Source organism: Andrographis paniculata, unplaced genomic scaffold (genome assembly GCF_009805555.1).
Source record: "Andrographis paniculata isolate CXL003 unplaced genomic scaffold, ASM980555v1 Contig65END, whole genome shotgun sequence".
In the NCBI taxonomy this organism is placed as follows: domain Eukaryota; kingdom Viridiplantae; phylum Streptophyta; class Magnoliopsida; order Lamiales; family Acanthaceae; genus Andrographis; species Andrographis paniculata.
Window position 1 is genome coordinate 4,253,040 of NW_026137601.1, and position 22,557 is coordinate 4,275,596.

The following is a 22,557-nucleotide window of genomic DNA, read 5'->3' on the forward strand; positions in this document are numbered from 1 at the left end:
AAAAATAATAAAATGTATGTAGCTTTATTTATTTTCTCTAATATTTAACTTTTTTTAGTAAAAATTAATAAATTTAATATAATTATGTTATTATTATTATTATTTTTTTGCTTCAAACACATTATTTTTGTTCAACCTTTTTTTTTCTTATATTTTTTCTCATACTTTACACCACTATATTAAAGTAAAAAAAAAAATGACATCGAATTGATAAAAATAAACTTGTATTTTACCCCTAAACTCAAGGGCTAGTTCCGTTAGAGATTTGTTACTTATACATATTTTTATTTTGAGACGTCCAATTACAAAGTAATCATTTCATTAAATACCCACTTTTTATTCACAAATATCCTTATTTTACGTAACATCATTACTTTTATACCAAAAAGTAAATGCACAAACACTACAAAAAAATAATATATTTGTAACGGAATTTCGTCCCTAAAGTTCACGTAGCTAACGCTATTCCATTCCTAATTCCGTCTCTAATGTCATTAGTAACGGAAAAAGTAGATTTAGAGACACAAATATTTTGTTACAAAAATAATTTTTTCTTGTAGTGAAATGTCAGTACACTATTTTTACCTACCCACTATAATTAAAATATTATTATTTTTTCAATTCTGCGCCAAAAATAAATATATATTTCTTACTTGGACCAAGGGAGTATAATACTCCCCTCCGTTGTGTAAATCTGTAGTTAAATACTTAGATACAAATTATAATAAAAATATGCAATAATTATTATTTCTTTGTATTTTATAGCAAGGAGATAATAATAATAATAATAATAATAATAATAATAATAATAATGTATTTTTTACTTAAAAAAATATTGTTTTTATGATAATCCAAAATAATATATATATATATATATGTATAAATTTCGTTAATGGATGAAGTATCATATATCTTTACATAAAATTACAAAAATTATATAGTAAAAAAATTAAAATCAAACACAAATAAACCAAACAAAAATAACAAACTCATATGTATTTACAATATTTTAAAATAATTATATGGCATTGTTGTCAACAAATATTTTCAATAATAAAATGATTTTAAAATAAATTTATCATATGACATGTCGCTCATTACTTATCAAAATTCACGCGCTAAAGTTGAAGAAGAACACCGGCCACCCATCAAGAAAGATGAGCCTAGATCATTTCTAAGCTCAACAAGTTCATATTAAGTCACAACTGTGATTGGTAAGTGGAGGAACATGAGAAATTGGATCAAGGGGTAGAATGTGAATTATAGGATAAAATATAGAGATCAAATTCCTTTTTTTTTTTTTTTTTTTTTTTTTTTCTAGTTCTCATGTTCTTGTTGCTACATTATTGTTGGTTTTACTTCATAATTCATTGGCCAGGTTAGTTTCAATCGTTTGTGCGCAGATTTTAATTACTATAGTCTAATTTCTAACTTAATAATAGCAATATCTCCGGTGCCGAACTAATAACATTGTGCCACCTATTGCGAAATTAAGTTTAAACGCTTTCTTGAGTAGCCAGAGTCCGATTTGATATCTGCTTGAATGTTTGTAGAGAAATAAAAGTTGTATATTGACCAAAAAAGAGAATTTTAATGTTCATATATATAGGCATATATGTGGATCACAAATGACAATATATTAAAATATGTTAACATTCCCCATCAAACTCAAGATGGTAAAGTAGAAACCAACTTGAGATTGCTCAACAATGTGGAGAACCGGCTTGGGAAGAGGGACTTAGTGAAAATATCCGCAGTATGATTCTCGGAAGAGACATGAGATAGATGAACAATATCTACACAAACATGCTGAAGAACAAAATGACGATCAATCTCAATATGCTTAGTGCGCTCATGAAATACATCAGTTTGGGAGAATCGGATTGCACTCGTGCTGTCACAATGGAGGGAAGTAGAAGAGACTGAGGAACCCTGAGATAAAAAAAAAGCCGACGAAGCCAAAGAAGCTCTGAAGTCGAATCCGCAAGAGTACGATACTCAAACTCTGCACTGGAGCGAGAAACGAGAGTCTGCTTCTTGTTACGCCAAGAAACAAGGGAACTCCCTAAGAAAAAAAAAACATGTGATGGAGCGATGATCAGTCGGATCACCTGCCCAATCAGCATCAAAGAAACCAACAAGAACCAATGGAGAGTCAGCAGAAAAATGAAGACCATGTAAGATTGTTCCCTTGACATAACGAAGTATGCGTAACACAACAACATAGTGCATTGTCCGTTGATTAGCCATGAATTGACTAACAATATGGACCACATGAGCTATGTCAGGGTGAGTGACCGTCAAGTAGATCAGGGATTCCACCAACTGTTGATAACGGGAGGGATCCTCTAGTGGAGTGTCGTCGAAATGAGTAAGTCGGCAGTTCCCCTTGAGAGGGGTGGATGCACTCTGGCTATCAGTCATACCGGAACGAGATATGAGATCAGAGGCATATTTCGTCTGAGATAGATATATGCCATCTGGAGCGTCAAAAATCTCAAGTTCGAGAAAGTAGCGGAGCTGACCAAGATACTTCATGTCGAAGTGTCAATGAAGGTAGGTTTGAAGATCGGATATACCAGAGGTGTCGTCGCCAGTAATAACAATGTCATCCACATGCAATAAGAGAATGATGATCCACGCAGAAGAATGACAAATAACGAGAGTAGAGTCATAAGAAGATGCAGAAAAGCCATAATGAATAAGCGCAACACTAAACTTGGCAAACCCAGCTCGGAGCGCCTGCTTCGGTCTATATAGGGCACGGCGCAGCTTACATCCTTCCCTGAAAAATCTGAACCAAATGGAGGAGTCATGTCAATTTCCTCAGACAAATCTCCATGAAGAAACACATTCTTCACATCCAACCGTAATAATTGCCAACATCGAACAACGACAACAATAAGGAGACAACGGATATATGTCAAGCAAGCAACTGAAGCAAATGTCTCCTCATAATCAATATCATACTCCAGCGAGCAACCCCTGACTACAAGGCGAGCCTTGTAGCGCTCAATAGAACCATCAGAGTAATTTTTTATCTTGTACACCCACTTGCAGTTAATAGGTTTCTTGCCAGGAGGGAGATTGATGATATCCCACGTTCCGGTCTTCTCAAGAGCCTGCAATTCCTCAGACATAGCGTCGTGCCATAAGAGATCACAATTCACCTCACGAAAAGTCCTTGGTTCATGGTGAGATAAAATAGCAAAAAAGTAATGATAATCAAGTATATGAGATGAAGGACAACTTACACGGGTGGGTCGCCGATCAGTGGCGGCAAGAACTGGAACTTTCGAATGATCGGGTACAGGCTCAGGAGGCGCAAGTGTGTCAGCTGGTGGGAAGGATCAGCATCAGAAAGACTAGCAGGAACAGACGGGGGTTTGGGACCTGCAGGAGGGGGAGAGAAATCCAGAACAAAGAACGATGACTCTGAATCAAAGGGAATAGAAAATTTAGACTAAGAGGAAAATAATTTATGCTCCCAAAAGGAAACATCCCGAGATACGTAGATGATTTGACACAGAATCTCAACATCGATAACCTTTATTTTCTATCACATACCCAAGAAAACAACACAGACGGGTATGTGGTTCTAATTTGTTTCATTCATGAGAAGGAAGATGAACAAAGCTGACACAACTAAAAGGATGAAGATAAGAGTAATCAGGTACGTGGCGGAAGAGCCTCTTAAAAGGTGTGGTATCTTGAAGGATAGATGAGGATAATCGGTTAATATTATAAATAGCAATAAGAGCAGCCTCACCCTAAAACTGATTTGGACAACTGGCAGATAATAGCATGGCTCGAACAGTGTCTAAAATATGACGATGCTTACGCTCTGCCTTACCATTTTGCTGAGATGCGTAGGGACAAGAACATTGGACAAGAGTACTCTGGGTGGACAGAAAGTTAAGAAAGACAAACTCATTATATTCGAGGGCATTGTCAAGGACACAGAACTGAGTTTGCACCATTTTAGCGAATGCAGAGTAAACTGAGACAAGTTCAGACTGTTTATGTATAAAGTAAATTCAAGTAAATCGAGAGTAATCATCAATAAAAAATACAAAGTAACGAAGCCCAGTAAGAGTAGCGATATGAAAGGGCCCCAAAATGTCAGAATGTACTAACGAAAAAGGTTTACAACAATAGACAAGTTGTTCAAAAAAAGGTAAAGTTGGTTGTTTTCCAAGTTTACAATGCAAACAATCAAAAGACTCAAAACGATCTGAACCTAAAACATCTGTATTTGCAAGAGACTTGAGTTTAGGAAGGGAGACATGACCAAGTCTGAGGTGTCAGTGATAGGAAGAGAAATGAGAGACAACAACCGAAAGAGATGATGTCTGGCGAGGGCGAAGGTGGTCAAGCTCAAATAGGCGACCTGTCTTGCGACCCGTCCCAAGTATCTGACCCGTCTATGTGTCCTGAACCTGCACACCAGAAGAAGAGAAAATTACAAGATCATGCTCAACCAACTAACCAACAGACGCAAGGTTTAGGGCTAATTTGAGAATGAAATAAACATCATCAAGGTGGGGGGACAATATATGGCCAGTATAGGTAATTTGCATGAGGTGCCATCAGCAGTAAGTATATGAAGAGACTAGGTGACGGGTTGGTAGGAATGTAAAATGTGAGGGTTAGGTGTCATATGGTTACAACAGATATAATCAATATACCATGTATTGTTACCTGATGTCGATGCTAAGGAATGATGGATTGATAAAAACCTGCATGAGCATGTGACAGAGGTCCTCAAGAATGGGAGGCAGCTGAGGCGACTATGATACGCTAGTGGCAACAACAATTACAGAGGAAGAACCGAAAGTGGATTGACCAGCCTTGGGATTCTTGGAACAATGGGAACGGATGTGGCCCTTCTGCAGTAGTGACACTCAACCCTTAGAGCAGTGAATATAAAGATGAGCATCATTCGGGCAACTGTGACATTTATCAGACTGGGGTGGTCGGGTATCCTTGTGATTATCTCAACTATGAGGATTAGAAGAGAAAATTGTCAAGGCCAAATTAAGGGTAGGAACCTTGAGCATCTTGAGACGGATTTCCTCAACCAAAATCTCCTTTATCGTTGTCTCCAAGAAATGCAAAGAATGACGATGAAATAAGGAAGTATGCATAGACTTATATTCTGGATCAAGTTTCATCAAGAGTTGAATCATCCGAAAGTGCTTAATCTGTATGTCTACCTCATCAATGCGATCCTACATAGACTGTATAGTAGAAAAAAACTCATTCATATCCTAACGCGAGTCAGGTGTCAGTGCAGTCAATGACTCAAAAAGCTAATAATAATGCATGCCTTAAGTGGCCTGATATCGATGCTTAAAATAATCCCAAGCTTTCTTGGCAGTGTTCATACGGTGAAGTTGAATCTGAATGGATTTGGAAGAGGTATACCGAATCCAAGTAAGAATAATGTAATTCTTACTATCCTACTCATCCAAGGCATTCCAATAGTCCGTGAGCTTTTTATTTCCAATGGGTGCCGTCGAAGTGACAACATGAGTAACCGGTGCAGAAAAGTCGCCAGTAACATAGCATCATAATATTTTACTAATCAAGAAACTCTTCATGGATTAATCCCACAAACCATAATTATCTCCAAAAAGAAGAACAATAATCTCGGAAGTGTCTATACGATCCATATTAAGAGCCATACTATGAAGATAAAAAATAGTATAGCGTGCAAAAGAATCACCCAGAAAATCAAACTGGGCAAGCCAACCCAGTAATAGTCGCGAAATAAATTCAAGTCATATGACCAAAACCAACCATAGCAGGACGTCGGGGATCGAAACAGGAGATGGCAGCCGGAAGACGGTGGTCGACGACGAAACCAGGCGGCTGCACAGTGGGGGCAAAATAAACCCTAGCTCGACTCTGATATCATATTTGAATATTTACGAAAAAATAAAAATTATATATTGACAGAAAAAAAAAAAAAAAAATTCTAATGTTCATATATATATATAAGCTCCAAATGACGATATATAAAAAAACATGCTAACAATATCGATACCGACAAACACAACAATCAGACCGTCAATTTTTATTTTTAGCCACAACAATAATATTAATAATAATAAAATCAAGATTTGAGGTTGGGTACGGTGATTCTGAGAGCACGTAGATTCATCGTGTCTGTTTTGGTGTTGCGTTGTAATGGTGATTTGAATTTGTGTAAAAGTATTTTAATATCAATAAAAAATAAATATATTTTTATTATAATTTATTTGTAAAAATATAAACTTTGAATAATAAATGCTCAAAATAAACACAACCAAAATCATGGGCTATAAAATTGTAATATGCCGTAAGTTTGATGGCAGCAGATAAATCAAATCAAAGTTGGTGTAGTACTAATGCTTTAAGTCTTGGCTTCCATATTTATTTATTATTTTTTTACATAATTTTTTTATTTGCTTCATATAATTTATCTATTTTTTATTTATTTAACATTATTTTTTTTTAAAAAAAATTATAGACTTTAATTATATTTTAATTATATAATCTATAATTTTTTAAATTTTTAATTAAATTAATTAATTATTTTAATCTTAATATACAATTATTTTTAATATAATATAATTATTTTTATTAATATATTTTTAATTATTTACTAATTATGCTATTGTGATACTCTGCAATTGGGCCGGTGCTAGGCCAACTCTCCTATATGATCTCCTGCTGTTAGGTTATCTTAGATTGAATAATACTATTTATGTCAACAATGTATATATTTATTTTCGGGAGTCCCTGAAGGAACCCTATCTGGTGGGTTGCGGGCCGCGGTTAGAGTTGGCAAAAACTGACCCGACACGAAATAATAGATTTGGATCAAATATTTCAACCTAATTATGTATACGAGTTGACACGAACCCAATACGATAATAAACAGGTCGGGTTAGGGTTGAGTTTCTCAACTTGAATCCGACACAACAACCTGATTATAATATATTAATATTAATTAATATATTTATTATATATGTAAAATAATTATGATTATATAATTAACCCATATATTAATTTAATCTACGTTCAATTTTAAATAATTCAATTTAATTCATTATGCACATTACACTAGAAATAACAAAAACTAACATAACACCACAACATGACAAAAAATAATTGAATTTGAATAAAAATTTTCGATTTAATTATGTATACGGGTCAACACGAACCCAACACGATAATAAATGGGTCAACACAAATCTGATATGATAATAAGCGAGTCGGATTAGGGTTGAGTTATTTAACCCGTTTAAAGTAGTCAACCCGACACAAATAAATCCATTGCCAGCTCTAGCCGCGATATTATAATTGGTATCAAAGCAACAACTCATAGTTGTTGACCTGACTGTTGATGGACCTAACAGATAGATGAATAATTGGGGTGCAACGTGACATTACATTCTTATGTGGAAGGATGTGATACCTTCATAATTGGGTTGGTACTAGGTTAACTTCTGTGTATGGATGAACCGGTGTTAAATCATCCGAGATTGAATAGAAATTAAATAAATTGAATAGATTACTAACGTCAACAATATGCATGCACATTCCTTTTGGTTACTGTTAATATTTAATTTATGATTTAATATATATATAAGATTAAAAAAATTAATATATTTTAAGTTATTTTTAGTAGTTATATTTTAATAAAATATTGTCTATACGAATATTATTTTTTATAAAATAAAATTTTATATAATATATGTTAGAAATTTTGAGGGAAAATAATGAGATGGTCATAATGATTATCAAAATAAGAAGCCTATATATAGGCAATACAAAATAAACTCAAATCTAAGTAATCTAATCTATGGATACGATCAAATCTAGATATAAATCTACTAAATCTAAAATTGAATATTTACAATATCTCAACATCCCCCCTCAAACTCGAGATAGTGCAGTAGAGACCAACTTGAGTTTGTTCAAGAGTAATCGGAAACGGCTTGGAAGAAGAGATTTGGTAAATATATATGTTGTCTGATCTTCAGAAGATACTGGAATGAGATGAACTACTCCATTGACAACATGTTGTCGAATAAAGTGACAGTCAAACTCAATATGCTTGGTGCGCTCGTGGAAGGTATCATTATGGGCCATCTTCAGAGCACTCTGACTATCACAGTGAAGAGCCGTAGAAGATGGTTGAGGGGCACCAAGGTCAGTGAGTAGCCGTCGAAGCCATAAAAGTTCTGAAGTAGAGTCAGCAAGAGCATGATACTCTGACTCGGCACTTGAGCGAGAAACTAAAGTTTGCTTCTTGCTGCGCCAATAAATGAGAGAATCACCCAGGAAGAAGCAGAAACCAGTGGTCGAGCGTCGATCGGTGGGATCACCAGCCCAATCAGCATCAGAGTAACCGCTGAGAGTCAAAGAGGAGTTAGAAGAGAACTGTAAGCCATGCAGAAGAGTACATTTCACATAACGAAGAATATGTAAGACGGCAGAGTGGTGAGAGGTCCTCGGAGCTGCCATGAACTGACTCACAATATGGACTGCATGAGCGATATCTGGTCGAGTGACAGTCAAATAGATCAAACTCCCAACAAGTTGACGATAAATAGTAAGATCATCAAGAAGAGAGCCATCATGAGGAGTAAGTCGAACGTCGTACGCAAGTGGTGTAGATGCTACCTGACAGTCTGTGAGACTAGCTCGAGCAAGAAGATCGAAGGCATACTTAGCCTGGGACAGAAAGAAACCATCGGAGAATCAGAGACTTCAAGCCCCAAAAAGTAACGAAGGGGACCCAAGCTCTTCATCTCAAACTGCTGGCTAAGATATGCTTGTAGATCAGAAATATCAGATGCATCATCTCCCGTGATGATCATATCGTCAACATAAAGTAAGAGTATAACTATCCCTGATGAAGAACGACGAAGAAATAAACCAGAGTCGTAAGCACATATGGTTAAACAAAACTCCAATAGTGCAGTGCTGAATGTGGCATACCAAGCCCGAGGGGCCTGCTTCAACCCATATAAAGCACGGCGCAAGTGACAAACTTTTCCAGAAGATAAGAAACCTGGAGGAGGGGTCATATAAACTTTTTCAGAGAGTGTTCCATGGAGGAATGCATTCTTGACATCTAACTGAAAAGGGAACCATTGACGAACAGCCGCAACGGTAAGAAGATAACAAACAGTAGTGAGACGAGCAACAGGAGCAAAGGTCTCCTCATAGTCAATTCCATACTCTTGGGAATAACCTTTGGCCACCAGACGAGCCTTGTAGCGTTCAATGAAATCATCAGAGTGTGTCTTAATTTTAAAAATCCACTTGCACCCAATAGGGGTTTTTCCTGAGGGCAAATCCACTAAATCCCAAGTATGAGTCTTTTCCAGAGCCTGCAATTCCTCAGTCATAGCTTGCTGCCATAATGGATCAGCATTCGCCTCACGAAAGAACCTAGGTTCATGTTGAGATAAAATGACAGAGTAACAATGGTAATCATTAAGGTGTGAAGGAGGTTTACTTATACGAGTGGAACGACGACAAGTAGGGAGAGGTGTAGGAGTAGACGTCGGCTCAGGAGGCGTCGGCTTAGGAGGCGCAGGCGGATTAACTCCAGGAGATGGTGACAAGACAGATTGATCAATGAGTTGTGGTGAAGAAGAGAAAGAGGTGTCTGGGAGAGATCGGAGAGAGAAGACGAAAAGAAGGGAGAAGATGAGTGAAACGGTGTGCTAAACTTGGGTAAGGTGGAGAAATATGTGCAGTCCCAAAAGGTGACATGACGAGATATGCGCAACTGATTAGAAATAGGATCCCAACATCTATAACCCTTGTGTTCGTCGCCATAACAAAAAAAAAAAAAAACATAAACGAGCTCGAGGTTGAAGCTTTGTCCGCTCATGGGGAGGGAGGAGGACAAAGCACACACAACCAAATGGATAGAATAAACTATAATAAGGAGACTGACCAAATAGACGCTCGAAGAGACTGACATCATTGAGGACTGACGATGGTAACTGATTAATGCTGTAAACAGCAGTTAAGGCTGCTTCCCCCCAAAAACGATCAGAACACTTAGCAGAAAGAAGGAGGGCACGAACAGTATCGAGAATGTGACGATGTTTGCGTTCTGCCCGCCTATTCTGTTGGGACGTATAAGGACAGGAACGCTGTACCAAGGTACCCTGACTAGATAAAAACTGCAAAAATGATGACGTATTGTACTCACAAGCATTATCAGTACAAAGGACTTTAATAGGACGGGAGAATTGAGTGTGAATCATCTGAACAAACTGAGCATATATAGAAGGTAATTCAGAACAATTTTTCAAAAAATAAATCCAAGTAAATCGTGAAAAATCATCAATAAATATAACATAATACTGAAAACCACTGACGGAAGCAACATGAGAAGGACCCCAAATGTCAGAATGGACTAAAGAAAAAGGTTCAGTAGCAATAGATGAACTTTCTGAAAAACTAAGAGCAAGTTGTTTTCCAAGTTGACAATCGACACACTTAAAAGACTCAAAACGACTTGGACCTAAAAGACCTTTAGTATGGAGTGACTGAAGCTTACTAGAAGACGTATGACCTAGGCGAAGATGCCAATGAAGACTAAAAAAATCAGAGGTAAGAGGTGCAGAGCGGGGATATGTGCAGGAGGTATGAAGAGACTCAAGCTCAAATAACCGACCCATTTTGCGTCCCGTCCCGAGAAGCTGACCCGTCTGAGAATCCTGAACCTGCTCACCACCAGAAGAGAATGTAACGGTAAGACCTTGTTCAACTAATTGACCAATAGAGATAAGATTTAAGGCTAAGTCAGGGATGCAATATGTATCAGGAAGATATAGGGAAGGGGAGGACGCAAGACCGGTGTGGGTAATATGCATGGTAGTAACATTGGCAGTATGTATAGGTGGTAAATGGGAGACAGGGGACATATAGGTCAAGTTACGAGGGTTAGAGGTCATATGGTGACAACAACCAGAATCAAAATACGAAGTAGATGTACCTGGAGTGGTAGACATAGCAGAATTGGTTTGCATAACCTATTTGATGATGGCTTCTATGTCGTGAGGATTATAAGGCGCATGCTGAGTCTCATCAGTAGCAGCCGTAATCGTAGAAAATGCAGTCGAAGAAGACCCACTAGGCTCCCGAGGTTTGGGAGCAAAGCTACCGGAATGTCTAGGAGCAGAACTACCTGAACGTTGAGATCTTGTGGGACAGACCGGAGCAATATGGCCACGCAGATGACATGAGTGGCACTCAATCTTCGGACAGGTAGACCAAGTGTGATAAGGAGACTTGCAAACTCGACATCCAGTACAAGAAAATTGGGACTGGCGAGACACAGCTAAAGCAGAATCAAAACTCGGTGTCTTAGCCAATTGGAGACGGGTCTCCTCAAAAGTAATCTCCTGAATGGCAGCATCAAGAGTAGACAATGGATGTCGATGTAGGAGTGAGGCACGAACAACCTCATATTCAGGTCGAAGGGCCATCAAGATCTGAATAAGGTCAAGATGGTCCTGACTAATTTGTGACTGCCGGAGACAATAATGAATAGGCTGAACCTGAGCAAGAAATTCATTAATAGACTGACCAGGTTACTATCGGGCGGAGCTCATCGTGGTCCAAAGCTGATAATAATGAGCAAGACCTATAGTCTAAAAACGAGCAGCGAGGAAATCCCATGCCTCCTTTGCAATATCAAAAGGAGTCAATTGTACCTGAATCGCAGGTATAGAAGTATTGCGCAACCAAGTAAGAATCTGATGATTCTTACTATCCCAATCTTTCAATTTGGCAACATAATCTTCATGCTCCCGAGAGGTGGGATCAACATGCACAAAAGGAGATGGAGAGACAGGTGGTCGGATATCGCCAGTGACAATTCGTCATAACTTCCTATCAATCAAGAAACTTTTCATAGACTGCATCCAAAGATCATAATTATCGCCGGACAAGATAGTAGTAATAGGTAAATAAACGTCCATACGTTCCGTAACAAAAAAACGTATAAAAATATGTGAATCACGAAATCAAAGCCCAAATAAAAAAAAGTAGATAGAAAAATCCAATAGGTAGCAGTCGAAAAACGAGATCAACTCCGATGACAAAGCCAACCACACCACGACGTAGGGAACAAAGCAGGAGGCGGCGACCGAAAATAAAAACGACGACCGGAGAAGGGCGGACAATGGACGGCGAACAACGGCGGCGACGACTAGGGTTTTGGTTTTGGAAAACCATGCTCTGATACCATGTTAGAAATTTTGAGGGAAAATAATGAGATGGTCATAATGATTATCAAAATAAGAAACCTATATATAGGCAATACAAAATAAACTCAAATATAAGTAATATAATCTATGGATACGATCAAATCTAGATATAAATCTACTAAATCTAAAATTGAATATCTACATTATCTCAACAATATAAATAAATAAAAATAAAAATATTTATTTATAATTAACATAAATTAATTTTATAAATTAATTAATAAGAAGTCTTGAATGTATATAACTATATTTATTTATTTAAGAGAAATAAAAATTTTTGAATAAATTTTGTATAGATTCTATATGATTTTAATATTTTGAAAAAAAAAATTTAAAATATAATGTCGATTTTTGTTCAAATGCCAACCAAGCAGGCTGTATATTATTTTATACAAATAATTTTAAGGTGACATTGACACGAGAATTTTCAATCATTTGCTCTAAAAGGCTGAGATACCTAAATTACTTTTCTGAATATTTCCTCATATTTTATGTTTGATTTTTATTGGAGATTGAAGTTTTCTTTATTTAGATTTTGGTTTGTGATTGAAGTTTTTCATTTAAATTTTAGTTTAACCGGTATTTTAATGTGAATACATTTTGGTAAAATTATAGTATAACTTTGCCTTGTGACAAAGATTTAAAAATAATAATATTTCAATATTAAAATATAGTACATAGAAAATAAATTAGATTTATTATAAAATAAAAAAAAATATTTAAGACTTGATAAAAATATAGTTGGATAAATAAAAATTAATTATTATTTTTTAATAAAATTGTGAACTATAAATAAAATAAATATAAATTTAGTGGACAATAAAATAATAGCATAATTTGAAGGGAGGAAAAAAATATTTTTATTGAATGTAATAATATATTTCAATAAAAATTATATAAACTAAATAATAATAAATTGAATTTTAAACTCAAATCAAATAGGCAAATTAAATTAATAATAATGACCTTTTACATTCCAAATAATCTTGTAAAACATTTGACTACATTCTTACCGGTCTAGTTTCAGTGTTTTTTTTTTTTTTTTTTTTTTTTTTAACTATTACAATTTTTTATAAAAACATATAATATTATTCATTTCATATCAATCGAATGTATACATTTATATTTTAAATTAAATTAAAAAATAATAATATTTTATTATTTAATGAAAAATATGACATATGCTTTTTTATATAAATATTAAAAAAATGCATATACACAATTAAGAACAAAAGTAATATAAAATTAACTTTTTAATATATGAAATTTTTTTATAATTTCTGTATAGATTCCACAAATCTTTCTTCAAATCAAAATTTTAAAATTTAAACATAATCAACAAATTTGAAAAGAAAAAATATTAGAATATAATAATCGAAACCAATTCAATTAAAAAAAAATAACATATACTATAAGAATAAAAAGAATTCATTAGTAAAAAATAAAAATAATAAAATAGATCATTAAAAAAATACATACAAATTAAAATGAATATATTAAAATAAAAACAAAACTTTTATATATTTAAAATTATTTTAATAGTATGTATGGATTTTCAAATATATTTTAAATCAAAAGACTCAAGATTTGAACATAATCTATACAATTAAAAATATTAGAATAAAATTTTCAAAATCAAATCAATTTAGAAAAGTACATATTCAATAAGAATGAAAAATAATTGATTAATACAAAAAAAAATAATATGATATTTAAAAAAATACATACACAAAAAAATAAAATTAATAAAATAAAATAAACTTTTTCAAATATTAAAAATTTTCATAATCTATAAAATTTGGACATAATCTATAAAATAGAAAAATATATTAGAATATAATACTCGAAATCAATTCAATTAGAAAAACACATGTCAATAATTAAGAATGAAAAATAATTGATTATTAGAAAATAAGAACATAATAGATAATTTTAAAAAATACATATACAATAAGAATGAAATTATAAAAATAAAAATAAATTTTTTATACATTAAAACTTAGTGTTATTTAAAATTTGAACGGAATTTAAAATTTTTTAAACAAGTATTATCATATAATACTCGAAACTGTATTAATTTTAAATATATTAAAAAAAACACATAATTGTATTCTTCTTTGCTTAGTTTTTGCGATCTTTTTTTTCTTATTTTTGTTTCACGATATGAATAAGAAAATCGATAAGTAGAAGCTTAAAAAAAAAACATAACAATAAAATAAGAAATTCAATTTAAAAAAATATAATAATCATTTTATGCATAGTCAAGTTAAAAATTTTAAAAATTAAAAAAACAGAGTAACCATAAAACCCATATGTAGTTAATAAAAATTGCAAGAAATCTCTCATTGTTTTACATCTGAATCATATTATCTTATAGTTTCAAAAACCTATGTTTGATACTCTCTTATGTCATTAGTTAACTGTCATTTAGTAGTTGGAGTTTCTAATTACATTCGTAGTTAGAGAGCGTGTAGAACAATTGTGGTTAATGAATGATAAAATAGGAATTAAATTTAAGGTTTTTGAAGCTATAAGAGAGTTTAATGAAGTTTTAAAATAATAGAAGATTTCGTGCAATTTTTATAAATTTTTTTATGTTTTTTTTGCCAAAATTAAACAAAGAATTGACTATAAGAATTTCACCATATGTATGGATGGAAAACACAATCCCTTTTAAAAATATGAGGAGCGATAATGAATTATATACACAAATAAAATATGACGAGATATGAGAAATTTTAATGTGGAAAATTCTTCAAGATACAAAAAAAAAAAAAAAAAAACTACATATCGTTCGGATCAAAGAAGCAAATAAACTATTATCAAAGTGGGTATAAGAGTCCATCAAGAATTCGTATAAACACACTTTAATCACCACTCTATCAACAAAAATCACAAACTTGAGAAGAATCAAGATAAAAAAAAAAATGAACCCAAAAATTTTTCTACGTTCTGTAAAATTTTGGTCGAACTACAAATATACGATCGAAAATCCCATCATTAAATTGAAATATTAATAAATTAGGAACACTTTCTGAAAATTTCAGCTTAATCTGATGGTTAACAAAGCAAAAATTGTTGTTTTTCGGATCATGCGCAGTCTTGGATTGAAATCTCTCTTTCACTTTTGTCATATACAATCTTGGCTTGATTATTGATAACCACAATCCTAATACTTGATTAAGGTGGACTATATATAATTTAAGTTTATATTCCAGATAGGAAAAAAAGTCAATCTAATCATATATCATTATAACAAAACATAATTTTATCCGATTATATATTTTAAATTAAAATATTAATTAAATTTAAGATATATATTTATATCAATCAATCAAAATTTATAAAAAATTAAAAATTTTAAAATCTAGAAAATTAGTATGAACGCAAGATAGATCATACCACCTTAAATACATATACATATATATATATATATTATATGATACTCCGTCCAATCTAATGTTTACATATTTTTATTTCTGTCGGTCTAATTCAAAGGTTTTTATTTTCTTTTTTAGTAACCTACTCTACCACTAACTACTAATATAATTTTTTACACTTAATTATCATTCTACCATTACTTTATTATACGTTTATATCTAAAAATGAGGAACAATTTTGTCTTTACACTATTATATCTATTCACTACTATTAAAATTAATATTCCTTAATATGTGTGTAAAAAGTAAATGTAAATTTTAGAATTGGATGAAAGGATTATGATAATCTACTCCCCATCTGTGCCAATCTAAATGTCGTCATTCAAATCATTCCGATTTCTGTCAGGATCGTTCATCGCATCTATTATAGCTTCGTCTTCAAGTATGTTTTGGACAGCCGCAATTTGATCGAAGAATCTGAGGAATTTCGTCAGCCATATCAGATTTTATGAAGTAACTTCAAGATTGTTAGAAAAATTTTCGGCGAATATAAGATATGGTGAAAACAAAACAAAAAAAATTGCAAATCTGATAACAAAGAATTGAGATCTAATCCGAGCCTCGCGTGGGATGCGATTTCCTTAAAGCCCTTTCGATCTGCCACCGATCGTCTTCCAGGATAGAACAAATCGAACATAATTGCATATTTCGAGAAGTATTTTTTGGGATTTACCGTATTGAAAAACTCATTTGATTCGACACAACCTTGATGTGATGCATATTGAAAAGAATGTGTTTGATAATATCTTCTATATTTTCATGGGTATCAAAAGAAAAAATAAGGATAACCTCAGTGCTCGAAATGATATCAAAGTTCTATACAATCGACCAGAGCTTACTGTGAATCTAGATACGGGTATTATGCCTAAAGCAATATACACATTAAGTCAAGAACAAAAGAAGAAGATATGTCAATGGATTAAGACATTGAAGCTATGCTTCTGATATCGGCAGATGTGTTGATGTAACTGAACTTAACTTGAGCGGTATGAAAAGTCATGGCTGTCATATATTTATGGAAAGGTTGACTCTGATTGCATTCAAGAAGATGCTTCCATAGTACGTATAGAGTGCCATTGTAGAGGTTAGTCTATTTTTCCAGCAATTGTGAAGTCCTATATTGGAAAAAGAATATATGAAAGAGTTAGACGAAAAATCTTTATTAATAATTTGCAATCTTGAGAAGATATTTCCACAAAACGTTTTTGATTCAATGGAGCTTCTCATGGTTCTTTTACCATATGAGGCACATGTAGGAGGACCTGTGCAATATCGATGGATGTATCCTTTTGAAAGGTATGGTAATATTGTAAATTTTAAAAAAACTTGTAATTATGTTATTTGTAAATTATTTTAATATTTTAATATTTATTTTGAAGGTTTTTGCGTGATTTGAAAAACAAAGCGACGAATAAGGCAGCTATTGAAGCCTCTATATGCAAAACAAATTCAGTGGAGGAAGTTGCAACATTTGCATCTTATTATTTTGATTTTGGCATTAACACAAAACATGTTCGCAATAGTAGGAACAACCAGGATGTTGAGAAAGTCTTGGATTTAAGTTTCTCAATTTTCAATCAACCTGGTCATTCGATATCTTAACTCACAAGAACAGCATGCTATTGGGACATATATTATTAAATTGCCCTAAAGTGAAGCCATACTTTAGGTAATTTTATATTATATTTATTTATTTTTTTAAAGTAAATTTATTCATTTATACTAAGATTTCTCATCTAAAATTTTGACATTGTTGATGCAGTCTATTCAAAGATCAAATGAACGATCTTTATCTAATGAGAGAGTGGATCTTGATGCACTTGTGTGGAAGCACTTTGTAAATTGGTTTAAATTATATATAAGTTATTAGCATCTTGTCTTAATATGAACATTATACATAATTATTTTTTTTACATATAATTTGTATATTTCAGCTCCAAGATGCTCGGAATTGTATGGACGATCATTTGTTGAAAATACTAGCATCGGGTATATCGAATAAAGTGACAACATTTGAAGCATATTATGTGAATGGTTTCAATTTTCATACAATTTGCTGATGGTAACCAGACTATGAACTGTGGGGTATGCGCGCGATCTTGCAATTATTCATCTCTTGAAGATGACTTCTATGGTCAGTTGGAAGAAATAATACAGGTGGACTTTTTAGAAGGTCCTGGAATGCACGTTGTTTTGTTTAAATGCAAATGGGATGATCCTATTTGTGGACAACGAGTACATGCTAAATATAATTTTGTGGATATGAATTTTAAACGATGAAAAATATATTTTGGCTCAACAAGCCGTTCAGGTATACGATACTTGTTATCCAAGTATAAGTAGGAAAAGATATGACTGGCTCACTGTGTGCAAAATTACGGCATGACATAAGATAGAACAGAAGTGGATTAATATTCCATTTCAGCCGGATGAAACTGTTATGCCAGAGTTCATCATATTGATAGAAGTGCCATTACTTCATGACTCAATGGATATTTCTTAATCTAATTTATCATAATCGATTAGTTAACATGTTGCTAACCGTATTCTATATTTTGTGACATAGGATTGACAGTGAAGAAAATGAAGATTTCATAGTGAAGTTGAAGAAATAAATGGTAATGAAGAAAATGAGTATGATGATGTTTTTAACAGTGATGATAATGATGATGATGATGACGACGACGATGATGATTATCATTATTAGTGTGGCTTTTAACCATGTCCAATTAAAGAAATTTGCTCGTTGAGGCATTTTGACTATTTTTTTATCGTTGAAGACGTTTTCGAGAACTTTTTTTGATTAGTGAAATCACTATTGTTGTTCTCCGTGGATGTATGGATTTATCCCGAACTATGTAATTTGTGTGTTTTTTTATGTATTATTTTTATATTAATATTTTATTATATTTTGTCCATCAATTTTACAAATATTTAGAATTTTTATAGTATTGATGTATAGAAATATCTAATTTAAACCCCACATATTACATTAGAGGGAATAATATATATTACATGCCATAAATATTGGGCCGGTTTACTCTTATGTAGACTATTTTTTTTAGTCCAATTTTTAAGTTCACTTGTAAGGCATATTAGGGCAAGGGGTGCAGCACATCAAAAAAAGCCTGAGATCAATTTAGAACACAATATATTGACGAGCCGCCACATTTCCGCAACACACTGCGCATTTTCAGAGAATTGACAATTCCTGCTTTGTCGACCGTTGGATCGGAGTGAAATTTGGACACAAGGTTTTTAACACTCTGTTCTTGGTTTTTACCAGTTGAATCGTTGTTTGAAGGTCTGTAGCTTGAGGTATTTGAGGCAGACGGCAGCAGTTGTTTTTGGGGAATAATTTGGCCGTTTATAGTTATTTTGTATTGTTGCTTCATTTGATTGGTTTGAGATTGTTGGTGCACTATTTGGTGTTATTTCTTGGAACACTCTTGTACCTGGATTTGATTATAGTGGAGCCGTTTTCATTGATTTGGACGACCCATGGTTTTTTCCTTCGATTTGAAGGGTTTTCCACGTTAAAATTGCAGTGTCTCTTGCATTGTTGAATTCTTATCTTTATTCAATATTATTTCTCATAATTGATTTTTGCAAGGTTGGATTGGTTTAGTTCTATCAGAGTGGTATCAGAGCTCGGTTGAATTCCAGTTTTATTTACTTGCTTGAATGATGGAGGCTGATACGAATAGAATGATTAGTTTGAATGTGACTACTTATCATTTATGGAAGGGCAAGATGAAAGACTTGTTGTTTGTGAAAAGTATGCATCTACCTATCTTAACTTCGCAGAAGCCTGAAAAAATGCCCGAGGAAGATTGGAGTTTTCAGCATCAACAGGTCTTGGATTTATTCGACAGTTTGTAGATGATAATGTCTATAACCACATTGTTAATGAGACACATGCTAGAACATTGTGGAAGAAGATTGAATCTTTGTATGCTTCTAAGTCAGGAAATAACAAATTATATTTGTTGAATCGGTTCTTGAATTTAAGGTATCAAGAAGGGTCTTCTATCTCGGATCATCTTAATGAATTTCAAGGGCTTCTCGATCAAATGTCAGGAATGGGAATCAAGTTTGATGATGAACTTCTGGGGCTCCTTCTTCTATTGACTCTACCTGATTCTTGGGAAACATTTCATATTTCTATTACTAGTTCTACTCCCGATGGCATTGTATCGTTGAAAGCGGCAAAGAGTAGTATGCTTAATAAATAGATGAGAAGAAAGGCACAAGGATCTTCATCTCATTAAGAGGTTTTCTTTACTGAAAGTAGGGGGAGAACTCAGAAGAGAGATTTGGGAATTAGAGAGAAAAACAGGAGCAAGTCTCGGTCTAAGTACAAAAATATAGAGTGTCATTACTGCCACAAGACCGGTCACATCCAGAAAAATTGTTTCCTGCGCAAAAGAGAGATGAAAAACAAGAAGGGAAAACAGAAAGAGAAAGATCAAGAAAATGATGATCGTGTTACTGCTACGATAGGTAATGATCTCATTCTTCTTCATGATACTGAAGTTATTACTCATGTGTTCGATGAAAGCTCGTGGATCGTTGATAGTGGTGCTACCTTACATGTTACACCTAGGAAGAAATTCTTCATATCCTACACTTTTAGTGACTTTGGAATATTACGGATGGGCAATGATGGTGCTTCAAAGGTAGTAGGCATTGGCGATGTATGCTTGACAACTAATACGGTCATGAAATTGTTACTCAAAGGTGTTCGGCATGCTCTTGATGTCCGTTTCAATTTAATATCAGTTCCTATGCTTGATGGTGTGGGTTATGACAACCATTTATGTGATGGAAAATGAAAGCTTGTTAAAGGAAATCTGGTTGTGGCTAAAGAAGATAAAGTGTCTAAAATGTATTGGACAAAAGCTTTGTTTGCTGGAAATATGGTACATGCCATAGATATGGATGCTTCCAATTTGTGGCATTGGAGACTTAGTCATATTAGTGAAAAAGGGCTAAGGTGTTTAACTAGACGGGAAGTGCTTCCGGGTTTGAAGAATACAGAGTTGGAGAAGTGTTCTCACTGTATGACTGGTAAACAAACCAGGGTATCATTCAAGAAGAATTCTCCATCAAGGAAGCCAGAGCTATTGGAATTTGTGCATTTTGATATTTGTGGTCCATTAAAGGTAAATCTTTTGGTGGTGCACTTTATTTTCTAACTTTCACTGATGATTGTTCCAGAAAGCTTTGGGTCTATAGTTTGAAGACTAAAGACCAGACACTTGAGAAGTTTAAATAATTTCAGAACCTGGTTGAACGACAATCTGGCAAGAAGTTGAAATGTGTACGTACAGACAACGGGGGCAAGTATTGTGGGTCATTCGATGTTTATTGCAAGCAGTAGGGTATCAAACATGAAAAGACACCCTCAAAGACTCCTTAGCTGAATGGTTTAGCCGAGAGGATGAATAGAACTTTTTGAAAGAGTTAGATGCTTGCTTTCTGAATCGAAATTGCCTAATCATTTATGGGGTGAGGCATTGCACACGGTTGTGCATGTTATTAATCTGAGTCCAAAGGTTGCTTTGAATACTGATGTGCCAGATAAATTTTGGTTTGGTAAATCTTTCAAGTATGATCATCTACGAGTCCTCGGTTGCAAGGCGTTTGTGCATGTTCCAAAGGATGAGAGATTCAAGTTGGATACGAAGACTAGACAGTGTATCTTCATCGGTTATGGGCAAGACGAATTTGGCTACAAGTTTTATGATCCTGTTGGGAAAAAGCTTATCAGAAGTCGCGATGTTGAGTTCATGGAAGACCAAACTATTGAAAATATTGACAACACAAAAAAGGCTGCACCCGAGAAATATACGATTCTGATTGATCTTGATCCAGTACAATTGTCTAGTCACAGCCAATATGGCACAGAACGTGGAGTTCAAAATGATGAACACACTGAGGATGATTTGAATGTTCCTGATCATGCTGATGAAGAGGATGCAATGTCACAAGATGAAAATCTTGAATTTGATCATCCTGAGTCGTCTCAAGCTCCACTTAGAATGTCTTTCCGACAGAGACTACCATCTAGAAGGTATCCATCTAATGAATATATTACTTTAACTGATGCAGATGAACTTGAGTGCTATTCAAAAGAAGTTGAAAGTGAAGAAAAGCAAAAGTGGTTGGATGCGATGCACGATGAAATGAAATCTTTGCATTATAATCACACTTTTGACTTGGTGAAACTACCCGATGGAAAGAAGGCCTTGGAATACAGATGGATCTTTAGGAAAAAACATGAGAATCATTCTTCATCGCTAAGATACAAAGCTACGCTAGTGGTGAAAGGTTTTAGATAGAGGAAAGACATCGATTTCAATGACATATTCTACCTGGTAGTGAAAATTTCATCTATCAGAATAGTATTGAGTCTTGCTGCTACTCTTGATTTGGAGGTTGAGCAGATGGATGTTAAAACTGCCTTTCTGCGCGGGGATCTTGAAGAAGAAATATATATGAAGCAACCGGACGGTTTTCTTTTTAAAGGCAAGGAAGACTTTGTCTGTAGGTTGAGAAAGAGCTTATATGGTTTGAAGCAAGCTCCAAGACAATGATATAAGAAGTTTGAGTCTGTCATGTGCGAACACGGCTACAAGAAGACTATTTCTGACCATTGTGTCTTTGTTCGAAAATTCTCTAACGATGACTTCATTATTCTATTGTTGTATGTCGATGACATGCTTATTATCGGAAAAGATTTTTTCAAAATTGACAGGTTGAAGAAGCAACTGAGGGAGTCATTTGCTATGAAGGACATGGGAGCTGCTAAACAGATTCTTGGT

The 22,557-nt window shown here is 33.9% G+C and overlaps 1 protein-coding gene across 1 annotated transcript; it reads right to left on the bottom strand.

Moving 5' to 3' along the window:
* Positions 1-1,668: 1,668 nt before the first annotated feature.
* LOC127262394 (uncharacterized mitochondrial protein AtMg00810-like) lies at positions 1,669-2,538 on the bottom strand. Its single transcript, XM_051291050.1, has 2 exons — positions 2,112-2,538; positions 1,669-1,796 (listed from the first exon to the last, which is right to left on the bottom strand). The coding sequence occupies exons 1-2, from the start codon at positions 2,536-2,538 to the stop codon at positions 1,669-1,671; spliced, it is 555 nt and encodes a 184-aa protein (XP_051147007.1).
* Positions 2,539-22,557: the final 20,019 nt, after the last annotated feature.

Excerpts from the sequence above, each read along its gene's own strand:
- LOC127262394 (XM_051291050.1), bottom strand. The coding sequence starts at position 2,538 with ATGAAGTATCTTGGTCAGCTCCGCTACTTTCTCGAACTTGAGATTTTT. Across the intron at positions 1,797-2,111 it reads CTTTGATGCTGATTGGGCAG|ATATTGTTCATCTATCTCAT; the intron begins GTGATCCGACTG and ends ATGTTTGTGTAG.